Source organism: Rutilus rutilus (genome assembly GCF_951802725.1).
Source record: "Rutilus rutilus genome assembly, chromosome: 22".
Classification (NCBI taxonomy): domain Eukaryota; kingdom Metazoa; phylum Chordata; class Actinopteri; order Cypriniformes; family Leuciscidae; genus Rutilus; species Rutilus rutilus.
Genome location: NC_140227.1, coordinates 16,757,848 through 16,778,505, shown reverse-complemented (window position 1 = coordinate 16,778,505; position 20,658 = coordinate 16,757,848). Strand labels below are relative to the sequence as shown.

At 40.6% G+C, this 20,658-nt stretch overlaps 2 protein-coding genes across 2 annotated transcripts; both read right to left on the bottom strand.

Annotated features, from left to right (window-relative positions):
- Nucleotides 1-11,792: 11,792 nt before the first annotated feature.
- On the bottom strand, nt 11,793-14,443 carry LOC311282293 (uncharacterized protein). The gene is made up of 9 exons (XM_084395972.1): nt 14,339-14,443; nt 14,018-14,251; nt 13,838-13,929; nt 13,640-13,744; nt 13,074-13,264; nt 12,812-12,976; nt 12,481-12,725; nt 12,125-12,188; nt 11,793-12,005 (listed from the first exon to the last, which is right to left on the bottom strand). Exons 1-8 carry the CDS (start codon nt 14,394-14,396, stop codon nt 12,157-12,159), a joined length of 1,122 nt encoding a protein of 373 aa, XP_084252098.1. The 5' UTR covers nt 14,397-14,443; the 3' UTR covers nt 11,793-12,005; nt 12,125-12,156.
- On the bottom strand, nt 14,416-17,358 carry LOC311282191 (uncharacterized protein; the record flags this gene model as incomplete). Its single annotated transcript, XM_084395825.1, has 8 exons — nt 16,956-17,358; nt 16,170-16,262; nt 15,921-15,992; nt 15,737-15,808; nt 15,550-15,651; nt 14,776-15,127; nt 14,491-14,621; nt 14,416-14,431 (listed from the first exon to the last, which is right to left on the bottom strand). Exons 1-8 carry the CDS (start codon nt 17,225-17,227, stop codon nt 14,416-14,418), a joined length of 1,110 nt encoding a protein of 369 aa, XP_084251951.1. The 5' UTR covers nt 17,228-17,358.
- Between the last annotated feature and the right edge of the window lie 3,300 nt (nt 17,359-20,658).

The window sequence follows — 20,658 nt, the reverse complement described above, 5'->3', positions numbered from 1 at the left end:
GGGTTATGCGCAGATGGAAAAAGAATGTTTGGCCATAGTGTTTGGAATGGAAAAGTTCCATCAATATACTTATGGTAGAAAAGTGACTGTTCAAAGTGACCATAAGCCACTGGAGAATATTGTGAGAAAACCTCTACTTAGTGCACCAAAGAGATTGCAGAGAATGCTACTCAGACTGCAGAAATACGACATTAATGTGATCTATGTGCCTGGGCGAGACATGCTACTAGCTGACACACCAAGCAGAGCTTATTTACCTGACAGCAGTCAGGGAGACACAGAGGCAGATCTAGAGACTGTTAACATGATTAACTACTTACCTATCTCTGCAGAAAGACTATCAGCCATTCGCGATGCAACAAAGGAGGACACAAAGTTGCAGGAGGTGATTAAGTTGATTCTTACAGGATGGCCTCAGAACAAAAAAGACATTGAGCAAAACATTCAACACTATTTTGCTTTTCAGGATGAGCTGAGCTTTCAGAATGGCATAGTGTTCAGGGGAGAAAGAGCAGTTATTCCTGACACACTAAGAGCTGACCTGACTAGCCGCATACACTCAACACATCTGGGAGTGGAAGGTTGCCTCAGACGAGCACGCGAGTGTGTGTACTGGCAGGGGATGAATGAGCAAATAAAGACGTTCATTTCCAAATGTGCCATCTGCAGGTCAGATGACCCCAAGCAACAAAAAGAGACATTGCATCCCCATGACATTGCCTACAGACCAGCTTGGGCTAAGGTAGGAACTGATTTGTTTTCTTGGCACAATAAAGACTACCTAGTAACTGTGGACTATTATTCAAATTTCTGGGAGGTTGATTATTTGCCGGACACCAAAAGTACCACAGTGATTCACAAACTGAAGGCACACTTTGCTCGTCAGGGGATTCCAGATGTGCTCATCTCTGATAACGGGCCGCAGTACTCATCACACGACTTCAAAATATTCAGCCAAAAGTGGGAATTTGTGCACAGAACATCGTCACCCGGGTACCCACAAAGCAATGGAAAGGTTGAGTCAGCTGTCAAAACAGCAAAACGTCTTATGCAGAAAGCTGCAGCTGCTGGACAGGATCCATACTTAGCCCTACTGGACCATCGCAACACACCGAGCCAAGGTCTCACCACCAGTCCAGCACAGAGACTTCTCAGCAGGAGGACCCGGACCCTTCTTCCTACTAAAGAGACACTGTTGGAGCCGAAAGTGTCAAACAACAAACAGGGACTGATTAACAACAGACAAAGACAGGAGAAATACTTCAACCGCACAGCAAAAGACTTGGACTGTTTCACATCAGGGGACAGTAGGGCTGTCACTTTTGAGAAAAATCAAATTCGAACAGATATCGAATATCAAGCAATGTATTCGAATATATTCGAATATCTACGAGTAAAATGTAAAATGAAGTCAACGAACAACCTCGATCCATCAGGAAACGCCACACGGTAGCTGAATTTCACTGTGCTTCATGAGGAGTTTTTCTTTTGCGTGAAAAAGCCGTTTGCCGGAGATGTGTTAAAAGATAGCGGAGTGCATTCATGATTATTAGGCTACCGGTATAATAAGCCTCCTGGCGCCGGGTCTGAGTGAGTAATTTACTCTCTTACCTTTGTTCTTTGATTAACATTAATGACACTTTAAGACCAGCCGCTGCAGACAGAGACGCGATCTGACACGCATCTCATTTTCTCACAAATCTCTACGTTCATTTAAGACTTTATTTAAATAATTTAAGACTGCTCTAATGAGGACACTCGACAAAACGGACATTTGGCATAATTTGTGTGTTGTGGTTTGTTCAATTGTTCAAGAGTATCAAAATCTCCACGGACGCATCAAAGGATGGTCTAGGTGCGGTCTTGCTCCAAGCAGATGTTGATGGCTGGAAACCGATAGCCTATGCCTCTAGGACAATGACACAATCTGAGTGCAGATATGCTCAGATCGAAAAAGGAATGTCTCGGACTCGTCTTTGGATTTGAGAAATTCCATGACTATGTCTATGGCTTATCGTCATTCACGGCAGAGATGGACCACAAGCCTTTAATTGCAATCATCAGAAAGAATCTGAATCAGATGTCTCCACGCATTCAGCGTCTAATGATGAGACTGCAACGTTATGATTTCGAATTAGTCTACACACCAGGGAAATACATAGTCCTAGCTGATGCGCTGTCCCGTGCACCATTAACATGCACATCCTCAGATGCGAGTTCCACAGAAGATGATGTGAACACACATGTGAATCTTGTTGTTGAATCTCTTCCCGTGTCTGATCAGAAGCTCAAGCAAATAGCTAAGGAGACAGCAAAAGATCCAGTTCTTCAGGCTGTAATTGAAAATCTGAACAATGTCTGGGTCAAAAGTTCCTGCTTGCAATTCTACAATGTTAGAGATGAGCTCAGTGTGGCAGATGGCATTCTTCTAAGACGGGACAGAATTGTTGTTCCACAAGTGCTAAGAAAAGAGATGCTTTCCAGGATACACGAGGGACATCTTGGGATGGAAAAGTGCAAAAGATCATCCAGGGATTCAGTCTATTGGCCTGGAATAAATTCTGACATTGAAAAAATGGTCAGTACTTGTGAAGTTTGTCTGAAGCATCAAAACAAGCAAGCAAGAGAACCAATGATCACAACAGACCTACCTCAGCATCCTTGGCAGAAAGTAGGTAGGTACTGATCTGTTTCATTTCCATGGTAAAGAGTATTTGCTGGTAGTGGATTATTTTTCAAATTTTCCAGAAATAGCCCTGCTGTCTAACTCCTCAAGAGCATGTGTGATACAGCAGATGAAGTCGATTTTTGCCAGGCATGGCATTCCTCTGGTTGTAGTGAGTGACAACGGCCCATGTTACAATTCAAAGGAATTTCAGGACTTTGCTGCTCACAATGATTTCAGACACGTGACCTCAAGTCCCCATCATGCTCAGTCTAATGGGAAGGCAGAAAAAGGAGTGCATATAGTAAAGCAATTGTTGAAGAAAGCATCTGAAGGAAGGTCAGATCCATATCTAGCTCTTCTGAGCTATCGAGCAACCCCCCTGGAACATGGTGCATTTCCCATGCAGAGCTCTTAATGAATCGCAAGATGAGAACGACACTTCCCTGTCGGATTGACACAAAACGAGACATGAGCCGCGTTTCCACCGCAGGAACTTTCCCCAGGAACTAGGAACTTTGGGCTGGTACTCGATGTGTTTACACCGCAGGAACCAGGGTCTAAATGAAGTTCCGGGTAAATATTTCCCCCTCCGATAGTCCCTGCTCATGAGGTAGTACTTTTTCAAAGTTCAGGAACTTTCAGGGGTGGGACTTGTGCGCTGCACAAGCTGATTGGTTGTGTTCACACCGCATTTTGGTTGGATGACTCCACGCAGCATTTTCTTTATTTTTAAAGTCCACGTGAACCGGAAGTTGCAAACGACTTTTCTCCAGTGCTGTGACGTATTTTCCAGTGAAAAGGAATATTGAACAGAGGGCAGGGTTTTACTCTAGCGCTCCTCCTCTCCATCTCTCGCTCATAGCAGACTAACGGTTTGAGGGGAGTGGTTAAGCGTTTCTCAACCCAAGCCGTCAAGCATACGTCATCAGGGAAGGTCCTCCAATGCAGAGAGGAGGGGCATTTTCAGATTTTGATTAAAGATTACGAAGCCAAAACATTTTTTTCCGTGTTTTAACTTGCACGGATTAATTGTTCACCACAAGACTAGTAATATGCGCTAACAAAGTAAATAGGGTCCATTTTGATTTCAGTTGGACTTTAACCTCCCTTTTAAAAAGTGGCTTCATGCAGTAAAGTTGTCTGTCTGCAAATATGGAATTTAATAAAAAAAAACTGGGGGACTGGCGACGAGTTTCAGGCTTTATTATTTGGGTATTTGTGGAAGAGGAAACTTTCTGCGCGTTCGTCACAGCCATCTCACGGCCAATGTCCGCAATAGCTGATAACATACAATTTTATATCTAACGTTAGCATTACGAGCTCTGAACACGCTTTATCAGTGCTCGTCTCTTTTCTGCCACAGCTTTTAATATTAAGTTATTATGTTTACACATTGTCATCTATTGCAAGGCAAACCATGTTACACATTTACTATAACAGGATTGAAATAGCGCTTTGAGGTTAGTAACAAACAACTATTTACAAGACTGTCACTATTTATGATTGATAGACGGGGTTCAGGCTTTTTTTAAGCGTATTTGCGCAAAAGGAAATTTTTGCACGTTCGTCCCAGTCATCTCACAACATACCTTGTCTAATTTTATACGCATACGAGCTTTCTGAACACGCTTTAGTATCAGTGCTCGTCTATTTTGTTATGCTAATTACCTCGTTAGTAAACCAATAACTGCAGCACAGTTTGAATCTCCTCCATACTTATAAATGTGGCGCTCAAAACTGATTACTGTCCGTCGCAGACTGGGAGGAGCAGTTGCGCGCAGTTTACCTTCCTGGTACTTTAGACCGCGGTGTAAACGCAGAAAGCAACCGGTCTGGGGCAAAAAAGGTTCCTGGGAAAAAAGTTCCTGGGACAAATTGTTCCGGGTAGTTTCGGTGGAAAAGCGGCTATGATGAACAGTGCAGCAATAAAGCAGAAACAGAAGGCTCTTCAAAAGAGACAAAAAACAAACCATGACAAGCAAACCAAAATGCTGAAAGTGTTATCAAAGAATGACATTGTGAGAGTGGAAGATACCAACTGCTGGGACAAGAAAGCTGTTGTTTTGGAAGAGGTGAATCCGAGATCATATGTTGTCAGAACAGAGAATGGGCAGGTCCTTCGGAGAAATCGCAGAAGTCTTCTTAAGACGCAAGAAACGAGCCAGACACTGACTGACATTAAAGGAGAAGAAGTTCTGGTCTCACCTGAAGATGTAACACCACCCAGCATGCAGTCTTCTTCGTCTTCTTCCATTCCCCTGGACAATGATCATTCTGCAGAAACAAATGACCCTCCTATAATAAGAAGATCATCACGCATAATAAAGAAACCTGATCGACTTAATTTGTAAATAACTCTGCTCAGTTACCTTTGAAATGTGATAAACAAATGTGTCGTTTTGAAATTTCTGTTTAGTGTCAAATGGATAATTGTGTTATATTATTTCTATTGTTTTATGCATTTTAGTTTATATTTTTCTTCTAAAGGAAAGGGGATGTGGTGATTAGGTGTGTTTCCTATGATCGTCCTCTAGATGGCAGTAATACCTAATAGAGTGAACAATTACCAAAAGGGTCACAAAAGAAGTGACAGAGAGCTAAGCCTGGCCAAAGAGAACCGTATCATTCTCTGACCGTATTCACCTTATTTTTAACCATAGACTGTAAAAAAATATGGACGTAGTGTCCGTGACGTCACCCGTAGGTTTCTGAAGAGCATTTTTGAAGCCTAAAGTGGGCGGAGCCGGTGTCGTGCCGAAAAGTGATGGTCCGCCGAAAATTGATTGCCGTCCGCGGGAGCGCGCGCGGCGTGTTAAAGCCCTTAAAAGCTGTATCGCCCAGTCTCTTTACGACTACAGCTGCTTTTATGTGGATCAAACAGACATAACGCGCACATAAACATCCGCTTATGTCCGTGGTAATAGTGATTGATGCCTAAAAGTGATTGAAGCCTCTAAAGGTTATTTCTGCCCTGAAATTAGTTGATTTCATTCAGAAGAATTATGTTTGACAGATTATAACTCACATAGCACTTTTTACCTCTTGAAATACCTGTAAATGGCCAGTACAACCATTACAATGCAGTATTTTACCTGCCAAAAAGTGATTATAGCCTCTACTTATTGACTGAAAGGTTAATTCTGCCCTGAAATTAGTTGATTATATTCATCAGGGTCATATCTGACAGATTATAACTCACATCAATTTTCGGCGTACCATCACTTTTCTTAAAGCACATGAGGGGGAGGGGGAGGGGGGGAGCTTGTTGACACGGGGGCACTGTGAAAGTTCAGCACTAAAAGTTCAGCGGTCTAGCTCTTCAATGTCAGAATGATTAAAGAAGTGAACGAATGCCTGGCAAAATGTAAGTGGAAAACATTTCATATTTGACTGTTTTACAACAGAAATGTTCAACTACCGACAGTATCCGGTGACGCGAATTACTCAACTTGTTTTATTTATTTATTAAATTTAGCCTTTTTGAATAGAAAATATGCTATAATTTCCTTGATTCATTTAGAGAGAATGCATGCATAATTAAAAATAAAATATTATTTGCAAATAGTTACAATTATTTCACTAATACAATAAGCATTTATTTTTCTTTATTCCCTTAAATCGCTTTTATAATTAATTAATTCCTTTAAATAAAAATACCCCAACATTTTTTTTGGGTTGGAATATTCCCGAATATCCCCGAATAGGCAGAATCAATCCATATGAAAAAAGTATGGAGTAATAATTATGAAAGTTTACCAAGCCTCAGTTTCCCTGATATTTTCTCCTACCTGGTGGAGTGAGCGCTTACACCTCCGATCCAGGGCCGGATTAACAATTTCATGTGCCCTCGGCAACAACATTCAAGCCCCATCACACTCACAAAAACAGCATTTGATGTAAAATTCACTTTATAAAAGACCCAGATTTCTAACTTTCATTCATGGGGATAACATGGATCATTTTAAATGGTTTAATGTAACATTTATGCCCATTTTTTGGAAAATGCAGTTTTAAAATAAAAAATAATAATTTTAACCACTAGATGGCTATAGAGCTCCAGTATATGCTATTTGCTATTTGACTACCTGAAAGATATCTTTTCACAAGTTGGATTCAGTTGGATTCTTATCTAAATATTATAAAATCACAATTATAACAAAAATAAAATATTTTTTGTCAAAGTTTAGCATTTGTTTGTACCAAAAAAAAACCCAGTTTTTCAATAATGTTACATTTATGATTACAATCAAACCTGAACAAAATGTTACAAAGAGAAATGTTGGAGTCTTAAGATTTTATCATTTATTTCAATCATTTATTTTTAATCTAATTCTAACACAATTGTGTGTGTGTGTGTGTGTGTGTGTGTGTGTGTGTGTGTGTGTGTCTGAGAGATAAAGAGAGAGAGAGTGTGTGAGTACACATTGTCGATGTTCCAGTGTCACCACACCACTTTATATTTGTAGTGGTTCTGCATTTTGGATGATTTTATTTGACAAATTATAGCCTTACAAAATGTTCCTGTGTGTGTGTGTGTGTGTGTGTGTGTGTGTGTGTGTGTGTGTTTACATTTTCAATGTGTCAGTTTCACCAATTTATTTTTGTGGTGGTACTGCATTTTGGATGATTTAATTTGACAAATTATAGCCTTACAAATGTTCCCGTGCGTGCGTGCGTGTGTGTGTGTGTGTGTGTGCACATTTTTCAATGTGTCAGTGTCACCAATTTATGTTTGTGGTGATACTGCATTTTGGATGATTTTATTTTACAAATGATAAGAGAACAGTTTTTATAGTCTCAAAAATGTATTCCTCTATATGTGTGTGTGTGCGCTTGTTGTGAGCAAAATAATTCAGCATTGTGGATGCTTTTTGAATTGGTTGAAGTGTGCCACTTTATTTCTGTCGATGTGTTCTGCGTTGTTTCTGATTTTGATGATGAATTTTGTCTATTTTGAGTGCGGGGTCTCCAGAGACCCCGAAGACCTCGAGTGTCACAAATTTTGTCACGCTAACATAAAAACAGATATCATTCCAATTTATTTATTTTTTTTTATTTTTTTGTAGATCTAGAAAGTGTTAAGAGCCGTAGAAGGTTTCATACCATTTGGACAAAGGGAAATTTTTTTTTTTTTTTGAGCAAATGTCATTTGCGGGTCAAAAAGACTCCGCGGACCATCAGAGGGTTAATAAACAAGTGATTTTTTGTCACAGTCGGCTGCAAAGATGAGGTTGACGATATGCTGACTCGCGATCTTTGCAGCAGTGAACACGCCAGAGAGAAATGCACATTTCAAACAGAGAGCAGATGTTTTCTTTCTTTTTGAATTGTTTGTTTAAAAGTAGACATTTCAATATAGATATATTTTTCAGGTCTGTAAGGCAAGACTACCTTATATGCTGAGTTTCGGTTAATTTATGAGACCTCCAGTTCACGCGCCAGGCAATTGGTTGATGAAACATTTATTAAAATTAAAATACAAATGAATGCAAAACGAAATTCACTTTTAAAAAAAAGGCTTTGTGCTTTCTATTTGAAGTCTCTGCTCCGATCAATTTAAAAAGTTGTCACTGGAGGCTCACTTGCAGCTCACAAATGGATGAGTGCAAGATCTGCAGATCCTCAAATTAAACGCGGAGAAAACAATCGTTCGCACCGTTAACTAAGCATCAGTGGTGACACACACACTTGTCAGATTCTGTGAGCTATGAAGCTTGTCTATGCGGGTTTGTTACACTTCAGGAGTAATTTATCATACGTGCAATAATCCACTGTTTTCGTCCGGTATATTGACGACCAGCGGCGACCCAAGCCATCCGACGAAAATGGGGAAAACTGATATGATTTATGAGGCGTTTGCCCTGTCGATCATGAGACCGGTTACAGCAGTTCACAATACAGCAATACTGAACCATTTTCCAAAAAATAACCTAAATTAATGACCAAATGACCAACGTTACCTACTGCCTATACGCTACTATCAGAGAAGTCTAATATGGCGAGAAGTTTCACTCTCAGTACACTTCCGGCTTCTGAACTGGTTGCAGTTCCTCTCTGATTCCATATGAGGGCGCTCACAGGACGAGTGCAGAATGAATGGAGGTCTATGTCGCTATACCAATAAAAATCCACTTTTCTCAGGATATATTTTTTTGTCTATAGTAATTTGAATGTTGTATTCGAAAGGAGATGCAAAGAAATTACACATTGCTGGGTGTTAGATTTTTTTGAGTCACTTATTTGCTTTAAAGGTGCCATATGAAATGTCCGTCAAAAAAATAAATTCATACTCCACATTCCATACCAGATGGGGGCAGTACTCCTCCAGAAAGTGAGTCGGTCTACTCCAGAGTAACAACCGAGAAACGGCATAGCCTCTATGCTCCGCCCCTACCTTCACAACCACCCTAGAGCCATTAGCCTAAGCCGAGCCCACTCCCAATAGAGGACGTTTTGACTAGAGTTGGTTGGTGTCAAGTGATATTGAATTATGACATCTTCAAGCTACTCCCCTTCACCTTTACCAGTGAATATGTTCATATTACATTTTTATTGTTAGTTTGAAATACATTAATTTGACAGACAGCATTCGCTGATGTTGACCAAGCTAGCGCCAACGTAACCAGAGCTGCCAACTCTCATGCATTCACCGTGAGACACACGCAAACACTTTCACACGCTCTCACCCGACACATCAATTTTGTCACGCACAGAAAAATCGCGAAGCAAAGAGGACACGGAGACCGACAGACTAGCCAGAGCAGGTTAGTTATGATATAAAAAAAAATCTCAGCTCTCAGATTCTGTCAATTTTAATTACGCAATTCAAACAATAAATACCGTTATGGCGCTTGTAAATGTTACACGACAGATCCCTAGCGCACGTGAACCGATCATCTCTACTAATAGTAAATAAACACGAACACTGTTGAAAGATACAGTAGGCTACAACTTACCAAAATGTATTCCTCATACATAATATCGACCTATCAGTGTTTTTTTATAAGCGTGAAGAGGTCAATAACACAGCTGGAGATCAATTATGTCAGATTTACCTCAGGAAAGCAATTTAATAAACATAATATAGGTCACGTAGTTGGCAATAAAAAAATAGCTATAGAGAGTATTGTGCTATATATGTGTACTATATTACAATACTACATATTTATTATATTTTTACTTATATCATTAAATAAAGTTGTTATTATAATAATTAAAAAATGCATTTTATTTATTTTAGTTATTTTTAATCTTAAATAATTCTGCCAGCTGATAGGGCTCTCTGCATTAGGTTAGTTGTTTTTTTCTTGAGAAAAATTAACGCCTACCTTGAGAACCAAATATTTATCCAAATGAGTCAATATTAAATCATATCACAATATAATTTAATTGAAATAATAAAACTGCGAAGCTTACCATAAATTGTACCATGTAAACATTGTAACATGTCACTGAACCTAATAAAATTCAGTTTAGTTACTAAAATGTTAGTGACAATCACAATACACTTATTCACAAAACACTCTTCTCACTCCAATAATTCTCACTCCAAGGTAAACTCAAAGGTTGGCAGCTATGGTAACGTTAGCCAATGTCAAGCGCTAATGTTGAGCAAACATTTGCATGAATAAATCCATCTAATCTTGTCTCAGAGCGGTTATAAACTGTAAAAATATAGTGTGAAATGGTGCATGTCTTCCTCATGTTTACTTCGAGATTCCGACTGTGTAACCAGCAGGCTGTATTTATCTGTTATTATGGCAGAGTGATGATGATGAAGATTACACCCCAGTGTCCATCCAGACACAGCATAGTAAGAGCAGTCAGACCAGAAAGAAAAGGGGAGATTCTGTACAAAGAGGCAGAGGCAGAGGTAGAGGTAGAGGCAGAGGCACGGGCACCGGCACGGGCACACGAGCAAATAGGGCAGTAGCAGCCAGGGCTGAAGAGGACAGAAGAGTGGAGGAACGTCGCCGTGAGAGAATGTCCGCAACTCAGGTTTGGCTTCTTGGACGTGGTGTCTCTGAAACTAAACGTTATTTATGTCCACCCAGTTTGTAGTATTTCAGGTGGATTTCACTGGCCACATATGACATCCTGGTCAGTTAGCTTATTTGAGGATATAACCATTGAATATTATGAGTAGTAAATGTTACACATTATGCGGTAATGATTTGCACATAATTAACCTACACCTTATGGCCTCGCAGAACCTCCTGCAAGATTTGAGCTTTGAGGATCTGAGGTCCTTCACAAATGATATTCTACAGTGGCAACCAGGCTTGGTGTTTGACGTTCTGGCATTACGCCAGAATAATGCCCCCCCTCCATCAGCTGGTCTGCCAGGGGTGCCATGGTGCACCTGTCAGAACTGCAGGGATATGCCCACCGACAGGGAGAGAAAATGCTGCCGCCAGACACCAAACAACTGCATTAGCAACCTACCACTCTTTAGGGATTACTGCCTAGATGGAGGCTTCCTGCGAATTCACCGCCAGTATAGGGAAGACGTTACAGCGCTCGGCCGTGCCAGAGAACCAGGGTCAGAGAGCTGAGAGTTTCGTTATGCCGCCTATAGACATTACATTTACTGGCAGCATGGGTCCCTGGGAGCTGGGAACAGACTGGTAATCCCGAGTTGTTGTGTCTGTAAAATCAGGGACACATTTCCGGATCCTCAGGGCCAATACACAGGTTTTCTTCCTGGCTTTTAGTTTACCTTTTTGTTCTTAATTTTTATTTTACATAACTATTTAACTTTTTAATTTATTTTTATTGTACTGTACATTGTGTTGTTACATTACATTGCTTTGAGTTAACCAATTTGTTCAAACTGGAAAGACGGACTAAATTCAGTGTGTAAAATGTTCTTTTTACCACATGTTAGTATAACTGTAACAAGTACAACTGCAAAATTTGGTGACAGCATTTCATTATTTTGTGGAGTTCATAATATGTACTTAATAAACTTTTCTGTCCTTTGTTGACAATCAAACCCTGAGGCCAGCTCTTACCATTTGTGTACAAGAAAGAAAGCATTAGAATAATTCTTGCAATTCTGGAACAAATTACTCTGTAATAACGATCAGGACAAACAATATGTTGCAGGGTTTCAGTCATGGTAGTGATAGGTTGGTTCTGATGTTTTATTTACAAAACATGCAAACACTCACACATTTCAGTCACCCTGTAAAAAACATTACAGGAATTCAAATTAAAGCCTAGACAAAGTAAGATGTTGAACTACACATTCAAATTTACTCATATTTACATGGACAGTATGAATGTTGGTGGGTGTGCCATTGGTCCCAATCCTTCTCTCTGCCGGAGGCTTGTACTGGAACAAGTGGAAATGAACAGTTGTAAGAAGTTGCAAAAGGCAATGACAATATGATTGAAATACATTGTACATGTCAGACAAAAATGAAGCAACCTGACAGAGTGCATTTCACTCACCTATGTGTACGCTGGATGCTGAAATTATGGCTTCACTGGGGAGAACTCGACTGTAAGTCAGGCCCTAAAACATACAAAACATTTCCTTGTAATTATGCTTGATTGATTGGTCAAACAGGAAAACCTGACACTACTTTTCTTCCTCAAACCAAAGCCAGGTCATAGTCAGTGTCAGGATCCACAAGATCCTACTATTTTGCATTAATTTACTACACATGTCACTGAGGTACATATGTTATGCCAGTTTTAACATTGCTATCTGAATGAGAAGGACATTCATTCAACTAAAGCCATTAACCAGTGGTATGTTTGCTTGTACACACCCAAACAATAAACATGAGCTAATTTTTGCATACCTAGTCCTCTCTTGACTTGTCTTTGTACAAGCTCGGCCGTTGGTGGGGGTGGTACAGGTGGAAGTAAACCAAGTCTTCGTGGGTCATCTGGCCTTAGGGTTATTGTCCTGGGCATTCCAGAGCCACTCTCCAGCCTACATCTCACCACCAGCGTCTGTAGTTCCCCAATGTAGCTGTAGCTTTTGGGAGTCTTGCGCGCATAGACACTGTACTGTTTAGCATTCTTCTTGTACACTCGTTTGTACCTGAAAATAGGGGGGTAATATTGTTGTTAAAGAAAAACATGGAGACAAGTAATAAGAAAGATTTCAGTAGTTCTTGTGCTACTTACATCTCAGTACCATCTGCCCTCTTCTGAGTTGGTCGGTCCCGATGGTGGTTGTAGTCCAGGGCTGCCAGGAGGACTCGGGCTTCGTACACCGGTGGACTGAAGGCAAAGCGCTTGCTGGCATACATTAATATATGGTTTTGAAAGGATTCGAGGTCTGCCGTTGATCTGTAATGAAATTAAAACAGAAAAAAATGACGGCAGATAAGCAGAACTGATCAGTTGTTGGTCAAATGAACAATGTTACCCCAAATCCCACACATACCTAAAGCGCAGGTATTTGTGCACATCCTTCAACCATCGTTTCTTGAGGATTATCTCCACAAGAGCCTTGTGTGCTTTAGAGTCTCTTTGAATCCATTGTTTCTCCGAGTCTGCCAGCTGCCCATGTTTACAGCTGCCCATAGCCCACTCATGCTCGTTGCAGACATGATGTAAAAGGCCTGCCCACAGTGTCTACAATTGTAATGCACAACATAAAAAGAAACAACAATTACAGTGGGTACCACTTGGAATTGTACAGTTTCACGTGTGATTCTTAAGGGACCTCATGTGTCTTTTATTTAAATTTCCCCAGTGAAACTACAATGACCCAAACAACCATAAATAATATGTTGCACGTTGTACATAATATGTCGTAATACGTTGTACGTTATTAGTTGTAATAAATTTCACACAGCTGCGTAAATCACGGAAAGCGTGAATGAAGTGGCCACTTCTAAATGGGACCCACTGTATCAGTGGGCAGTTCACAAGTGCGATGGCTTATTTATACGGTTAATTTACAATAAGATTTGGTAAATTAAAAGGGAGAAATGACACAAAACTTACCAGGAACTCTTCATAGGAGTTGGCTGTTTTGCAGCACCACCAGAAGTGATTTACGATATCTTTCAGCCAAAGGAGTAAGACCGACAGTTCTTTTCCCTGGGCAGCCTGGGTATAAGGATAAAAACCGTTATTAATAGCAATGCACAACGACAACATAATGCGCAGGGGTGCAATTAAACTGCTACTATGGACACTCACAGCCGCAATCTTCTTTGCCAAATTCTTGGCACCATGCCACATATCTAAACTGTGATGAATCATATGGTCCTTGTACCTCCCCTTTACAGGATCTACAAAACATGTACATGCACAGATGGAAATAAGTCAAATGTTGACTACATGTTAAGTAACAACTAGGACATGTGGATATAAACTCACCCATCAGGGCACCAATCTGCGAGTGGGCATCTGTACAGATTTCGACCAGTTTAACTTCAGTGACTAGTTGATCCATAGTCAAGATGAAGGCCTCCTTCTCCATCATGGCAGACCGTCTGTCGGTTTCTCTTTTGTCTACTGTGACAACACTGATTATCTCCAATGTCTCGTTTTCCATTGTAGTGTAACTACAGTACTGCGCACAGTGACCCGGAGTGTCGTTTCTGCCATCAGCTAGATGTGTAGGATAAGAGAGTTTGTGTTAGATAAAAATACTGCAACATAATTTCTAGAAAGATAAACTGTATGTGTATCACTAACCAAGGACAACAACATCTTTGTCCTGAAGTCTTGCAATCACATCTGCCCTTTTTTCCATCCAGTAATTTTTGATGGAGTCAACACAGTACGTGTCTTGGGTGGTGAAAAAATAGTTGGGGCCAAAAATGCCCATGTTCATAAATCTAAATAGCAGTGCAATTTTAGCGTAGTTGTTTCCTGATAGCAGGATGTTGGTGCTCAGCATAAAGTCTCCAGCCTGGAGTCCGTACTTCATCAAGGGCTGTGAAACCCATCGCCACACAATGTGTCCATCAGCACAGCTCTAATGATAAGAACAGATAGACTTATAAAACAGCTATAGTAGTTTTTGTACCAGTTAACTTTTTCTTAAAAACATTTAGAGGTAAGAGTACATGTTTGTGTCCATTTGAAGTGTACATTCACATATTTATTGTCATAACAAAAGTGTCACATACCCATTCTAACATGCTTGCAGTGCCTTTCCCTTTGATGTTCACCAGGAACGGTGGATGGTGTTGGCATGTTGCACCGGTCACATTTTTTGCTGTGCACCGTTTCACCGGTGGTGTAACAAAGGCCGCAAGGTACTTCAAGCAGTCATCATACACAATCGATGCCTTGGCACCAACAATGTCCTCTGCCTTCTGTACAGTTGGCACATTTGAATCAGCTGGTGAGGCAGTGGAGCTGTCAGGATCTGTAGATGGTTCAGACTCAAATTCTGCAGTGAGGTCGTGTACAGTCTCTTCCAAACCAATGACTGGCAGCGCATCAAAGTTTGGAACATTTGGTAAAGCTCCACCCAACCTGTTTCAGTCAAACAGTACAAACATAGATATGTTACCAAAAACATGAACAAACATTTTCATTGCAAGGCAGTGTCTGAAGGAGAACTGGCATGTGAGTCCTTTTATCAACATCATAGCATGAAATTTCACCTATTCACCTTATTCCGCATGCAAACATGGGGGCTGACATGACACTTTGTCTCGGAACATCCAATTGGGCAATGCACTGGAATGAATTAGTGATGGTTGTCGTTTCAACTGTCTGATATACGTTGTCTTTTTATAAAGTTGTGCCTCCATAATAAAAAAAGTTTGTAGAGTAGGTCACCAGAACAACCAGGCTGTTTTCAACAGTACTAATACAGCATAGAATTCTAAGCTATACATATGTGACTTGATGGTAGTATTAAGTTGCAGTACAAGAGACATTAGGAAACTTACCGAAGAGAAAGTGGAGGGATGTACTCTTCATCAGAGCTGTCCTGCTCCTCATCATCAGTATCTGATGCATTTACAGGTGGAGGGTTAACTGCCCAGTCAATCCTGATGAGACAAAACAGTCAATAACATAATATACACCGAGATAACATTCTTCAGTGACATCAACTGCGATGATCAAAATACTCACGTGCTATTCCTCAAGTCATTGATGGCTTGTTCATCCAGATGTTCATCCGCACCAATGCTCATTTCACCAAGGCTAAGAAACAGCATTATATAAGACAGAACATTAAATTAACACAAAATCAGAAAGAAGTAACACTGAAAAGCTCTTAGAAGAAGCTGCAATCACAGTGCACATTATGACCTACCTGCACTCAAGCCTGGTCAATTCTTCCACACCTGCTGAGCCCTTTCGGGCCTTTTCAGAGGTATGCTTGTCTCTGTAACAGGTTGAACACAAAAAATTGACTGGACTAAATAATAAAAAGGTAATGTGACATTACATTCTGCGGCAGAAATGTGAACTTTTCAATTAGTCATGATAATGACATCTAGTTCACAGTAAAACATGCCTGTGATGGGAAAAGTAGGACCTGAAACAAGTCAGGCACACTCACTTATCAGAATCACTTGAGCCGATGCTCGTTAGAGTGAGATCTGTCAGTACTGGGCGTTTTTTCATGGGAGTGGATGACAGTGGTCCTTCATACCTAAAAAAAAAAAAAAACAACACACAGTTCAACACTGCAGGTACAAATGTTATGCCTAATGCCAGAAATAGTCTCAGATCACAAAATCAGCTGGTCAGTCGATCGCCACGGCATAACTTCACCATCACTTTACCTAACATCGTCAAAACTGTTGTAGTTTACTTAAAAATTATTTAGTATTCTTAGCTGCACATATAACATTACAAGTGAAACTAGGGACAACATCTATTTCGAGTGGTACGTAGCCTATGCTGTCCGCCTGATACTTATTTACCAGCATATATCAAGTTTGATTTTCATTAGCAATACCTCTTCTAGCAAAGTTATCATTAGTCACCAAAAAACATTGCGTCTCATTACACCTTGCAATGTTTTCCGTTACGTTTCGTGCGTCCATTTGGGGTTCATTATCATCAAAGACATTTCGAGCTTCTTAGCTAATTTTACATTTTAGCATCAGCTTGGTAGAGACGGGCTCGGGTAACTTAGATAACAGGTGAAAAACGGATCGTATCTCTGGGTAAGTTAAAGCTAACTATGAAACGCTAACAGATAGGCTACGGTTAGCCATCGCTAACAGTTGCACGTTTATCAGACAGCCTTCGATACATTTCTATGTTAGAACTTCACCTAAAAAACTACACAAACATATAAAACTAACTTCTAGCGACATAATAACAGCATCTTACTTACCAATCCAAAAGAAATGTTGCAACTTCGGAGTCGAACTTCATTTCTTTCGTGTCCATAAGTTGCCTCCAGCGATGGAAAGCAGTCCCAAGGTTAACTCTAGTTCTGTTCCGTTTTTTATCTGATTGTATTTGTGACTCCGAGCGCGGTTTTTTCCATGCAGCGGGTGGTTGTGGTGGTGGTAATGGTCTCTTGCCAAGGGCTTCAGCCATTCTTCTGCTCTCTTCCCTGAACTGAAACGAAGTAGTGGGCTGTACTTTCCACTTGATTGACATCAGGTTCAAGTACGCCCACAATCCGTGCGAGTTATTCGTGTATTGCAGGTTGGCTGGTGGTTATGTTGCCCGCATACCGCCTCCCATGGCCGAAACTGGTATTACGACACCTGTCGGGCCGTGGCTAGTAATGCTAAAGCTAATTTAGGTTGATATCTCCGCAGCACTATAAGTTGTCAATTTTTTAATGACATCATCGCCCTTATTTCTTCTCATTCTTTTGATGCGTGTAGCTCATTTTTTGGATATTTTTACCTCAAATTTTTCATATGGCACCTTTAAAAAGTCTTTTAAAGTGTCAATGACGTCATACACATGTACGACCAGAGATTCTGCTTCACGGCAATCCTTCAGTCACTCTGGTGCTTTCGCGCTCTGCACTTTCTTTTCTCTCGAGGCATCGACAACACAGCTGACACAGGTAAATACACGTGCTAGAAGAGTTTTTGTTTTGTTTGTTTGTGGTCCCGCTTTGGATGCCACGATGCCATCAAGTGGTATCTCTGGTCGTAATCAGTCCTTCACTGACCAATCAGCAACCATTAGCAGAATGCTAGCGTTTTATGGGCAACAACAACTCAACCTGTAAGAAATCAAAAGGACATAAGTACTCATTCATTCAACTTTCGACCTATAACCCATGTTGAACTTGCAAAATCTACAATCAGATCTGAGATTTCTCAACGGCAATCGGGTGAAAGAGACAAATTTAGCCGTCTATTGACTCCCATTCATTTTGCACTCTTGGCGATTGCCCCCAGTGGAACTCTGGTGGTACTACAACCAAAATTCGGTACAATAGGGCTTAATAGGGAGTGGGCAGGCTCTCCGTAGACGGGCTCTGCTACTATACAGTAAATCTACTTCCGTACCGTGATTCCCACAATGCATTGCGATGTGACGTAACAATCCCGAACTCTATAAGAGAAATCACTCTTCCGTCTACAAGGCTAGCTACCACAAGAGCTTGAAATTCATTTCACACAAAATGTCTAGTTAGTTGGCGAACTCATTAGTGCATTACTCCTCGTTTGTATTTCTTTCGAAAAGGTGAATTATTGCATGGTACCGGGATGTTCAGTCAGAACATATGCGGTGCGAAACTAGGATAGTTCACAACACAAACGTCCGTGTCCTCGTCTGATTCAGAGATTTCGTCCAGGAGAAATTGTCATCGTTGAAATTCTTTGCCGCAGACGGACTCTATCTCTATGTTTGTAGTTGCATCTTACAGTCTATGAGTTGCATAGTGAGATCACCGGCGCCACCAGTCCGCCCTAACTCAAGCCAGTCCGGGCTCCTTGTCCGCGGCAGGCAGGTTTTCTGCCTCGGCTGCTCTTCGCTATAATGCGGCTTGTAAAGGTAGCCACAAATACCTGATTCAAGCATCAGACTTCCGAAATCCTCTTCTTCTATATCATATTGAGTACTCTCCTCCGCTATTGTCATAACTGTACATCTGTCTCCACAGCGCCTGTAAGCTTAGCTTCAAACAAGATGGAGGATATTGCTTTCAGTTTCAGAGAGTAAAGTCCCAACCACTGATCTGTAATAGGTCTGTAGCATGAGCGGGTCCCGCCCCCTGGGAAAGATGAGGAACCAGTGCTTGCAGTCTCAACAGAAATCACCCCCCTTTTACACTTCCTCCGACAATGACGCAAAATGACGATTTTTGCGTAATTGTGGGAAGAAGTGTAAAGCCCCGTTCACACTACAAGCGACTTTGTCGCTGCATGTCGCCAGTGGCTGGCGGTGACGTCGTTAGTGGGCGTTCCCACTACTGGTTGCCTAGTAATGTTTGTGAGTGACATTCACGGATGTTACTCCATGTTTTAGACAACAAAACTGTTTTCTTGCCTCTACAAGCTAACATTTTGGAAGGAAAAGTGTAAATATAAATGGAATCAGTACATTAAATGCATAATATTAAAGATGAATGAGAAACAGCAAGTGCCCTGTGATATCGTGGCTATTTAACTGCAGCAAATGGGCAAATACTGGTCTTTCTGAGTTCACGAAACCATTCAGGCTCGGAGTCAGCAACAGCGAGTACCACTGTATGTACACGGAGACATATCATACATTATTGGACAGTTTCTGACTGCTAAAATAAACTTCTTATTCATCTTGCCTCGGTCGGACGCGGCACTGAAGAGTGACGGATCACGTGTGCTCCACTGACTTCACTCCTATTGGTTGTCGCTCCTGAAAGTCGTTCTTCATTTGCATAAAGTTGAACAGATCTCAACTTTGTCGCGTCGCCAGACATGCCCCATCCAGTCGCCAACGGTCGCGACCGCGCGTGTCACCGGAAGTCGCCCGCTCCCCATTGAAAATGAATGGTATCGCGTCGCTTGGTCGCGTGTAGTGTGAACGTAGCTTAAGAGGTAGTGATAGCAAAATGAAGCTTCTTGAACCACTGAGACCTCGCAGCCCATTGCTTCAGCCAAAGGTTCATTACTCGAAGCTTCATTCAGCATTGCTCACTAGTGACACCTAGCTACTGCGCAAAGAAATAGACAAATTAATTCATTCTGAACCAGTGTCCCTCCCTACCTCCCTACCTCCCTCCCTCCCTCCCTCCCTAATTTTATAAAAAATATTTTTTTATATATATATTTTTTTTATATATTTTATAAAAATACTTTTATAAATAAAATATTTATTTGTAATGTAAATATACAAATAAATATTTCTATTTATTTGTATATATTTAAATGTATATTTTATAAAAATATTTTTATAAATAAAAATATTTAATTATTTATTTTGTACTCACTGTTGATGTCTGTAACCTTTCATTTGCAATAATAATAAGACATGATCAGACATTTGCCCATTACCTGTGTATAATATAAAATATGTATCTTTCTCTGTCTGAATTTACTTGTGCAGAGTCACACACACAGTTAATTATTCATAAATTGTTTGGATAGTGACAGTATGAACAACAACAGTGACACTGTGTTGAGTGCAGTGCTTATGTTAGAGGGAGTATAATAAAGTACATTTATTCATTTAGCAGATTATAGATAATAGATTAAAGTAAACTGCAACAGAATAGTCTGGAAGGAAGGATTACAATAGATTTTTTCTTGAGAGACAGAATTATTTCAAGTGTGTTGGGGTTTAGACGATTCCTCTTCTTGGACAAAATCTCTCTAGCCTTGGAAAAGATCCTTTCACAAGGAACAGAGGATGCAGGGGAACATAAAAATGGCAGTGGTACAAATGAGGACACTGATGCTTCTGTTGAGCCCAGACAGGGGAGGATTCCCTCTTTCTTGCTGGCTCCATTACCAGGAAAAAGGAAGAGTCACAAAAAGCAAACAAATCCAAAAGGGCAATCCAAATCAAAAAGCAGTCCAGTCCAGATGCAAAAATCCAGAGCAATCCAAATAATCTGATCTAATTAACAAGACTATAATATA

Excerpts from the sequence above, each read along its gene's own strand:
- LOC311282293 (XM_084395972.1), bottom strand. The coding sequence starts at position 14,396 with ATGGAAAAAAGGGCAGATGTGATTGCAAGACTTCAGGACAAAGATGTT. Across the intron at positions 13,745-13,837 it reads TGGCAAAGAAGATTGCGGCT|GCTGCCCAGGGAAAAGAACT; the intron begins GTGAGTGTCCAT and ends CCTTATACCCAG. Across the intron at positions 12,726-12,811 it reads AGGGCAGATGGTACTGAGAT|GTACAAACGAGTGTACAAGA; the intron begins GTAAGTAGCACA and ends CCCTATTTTCAG.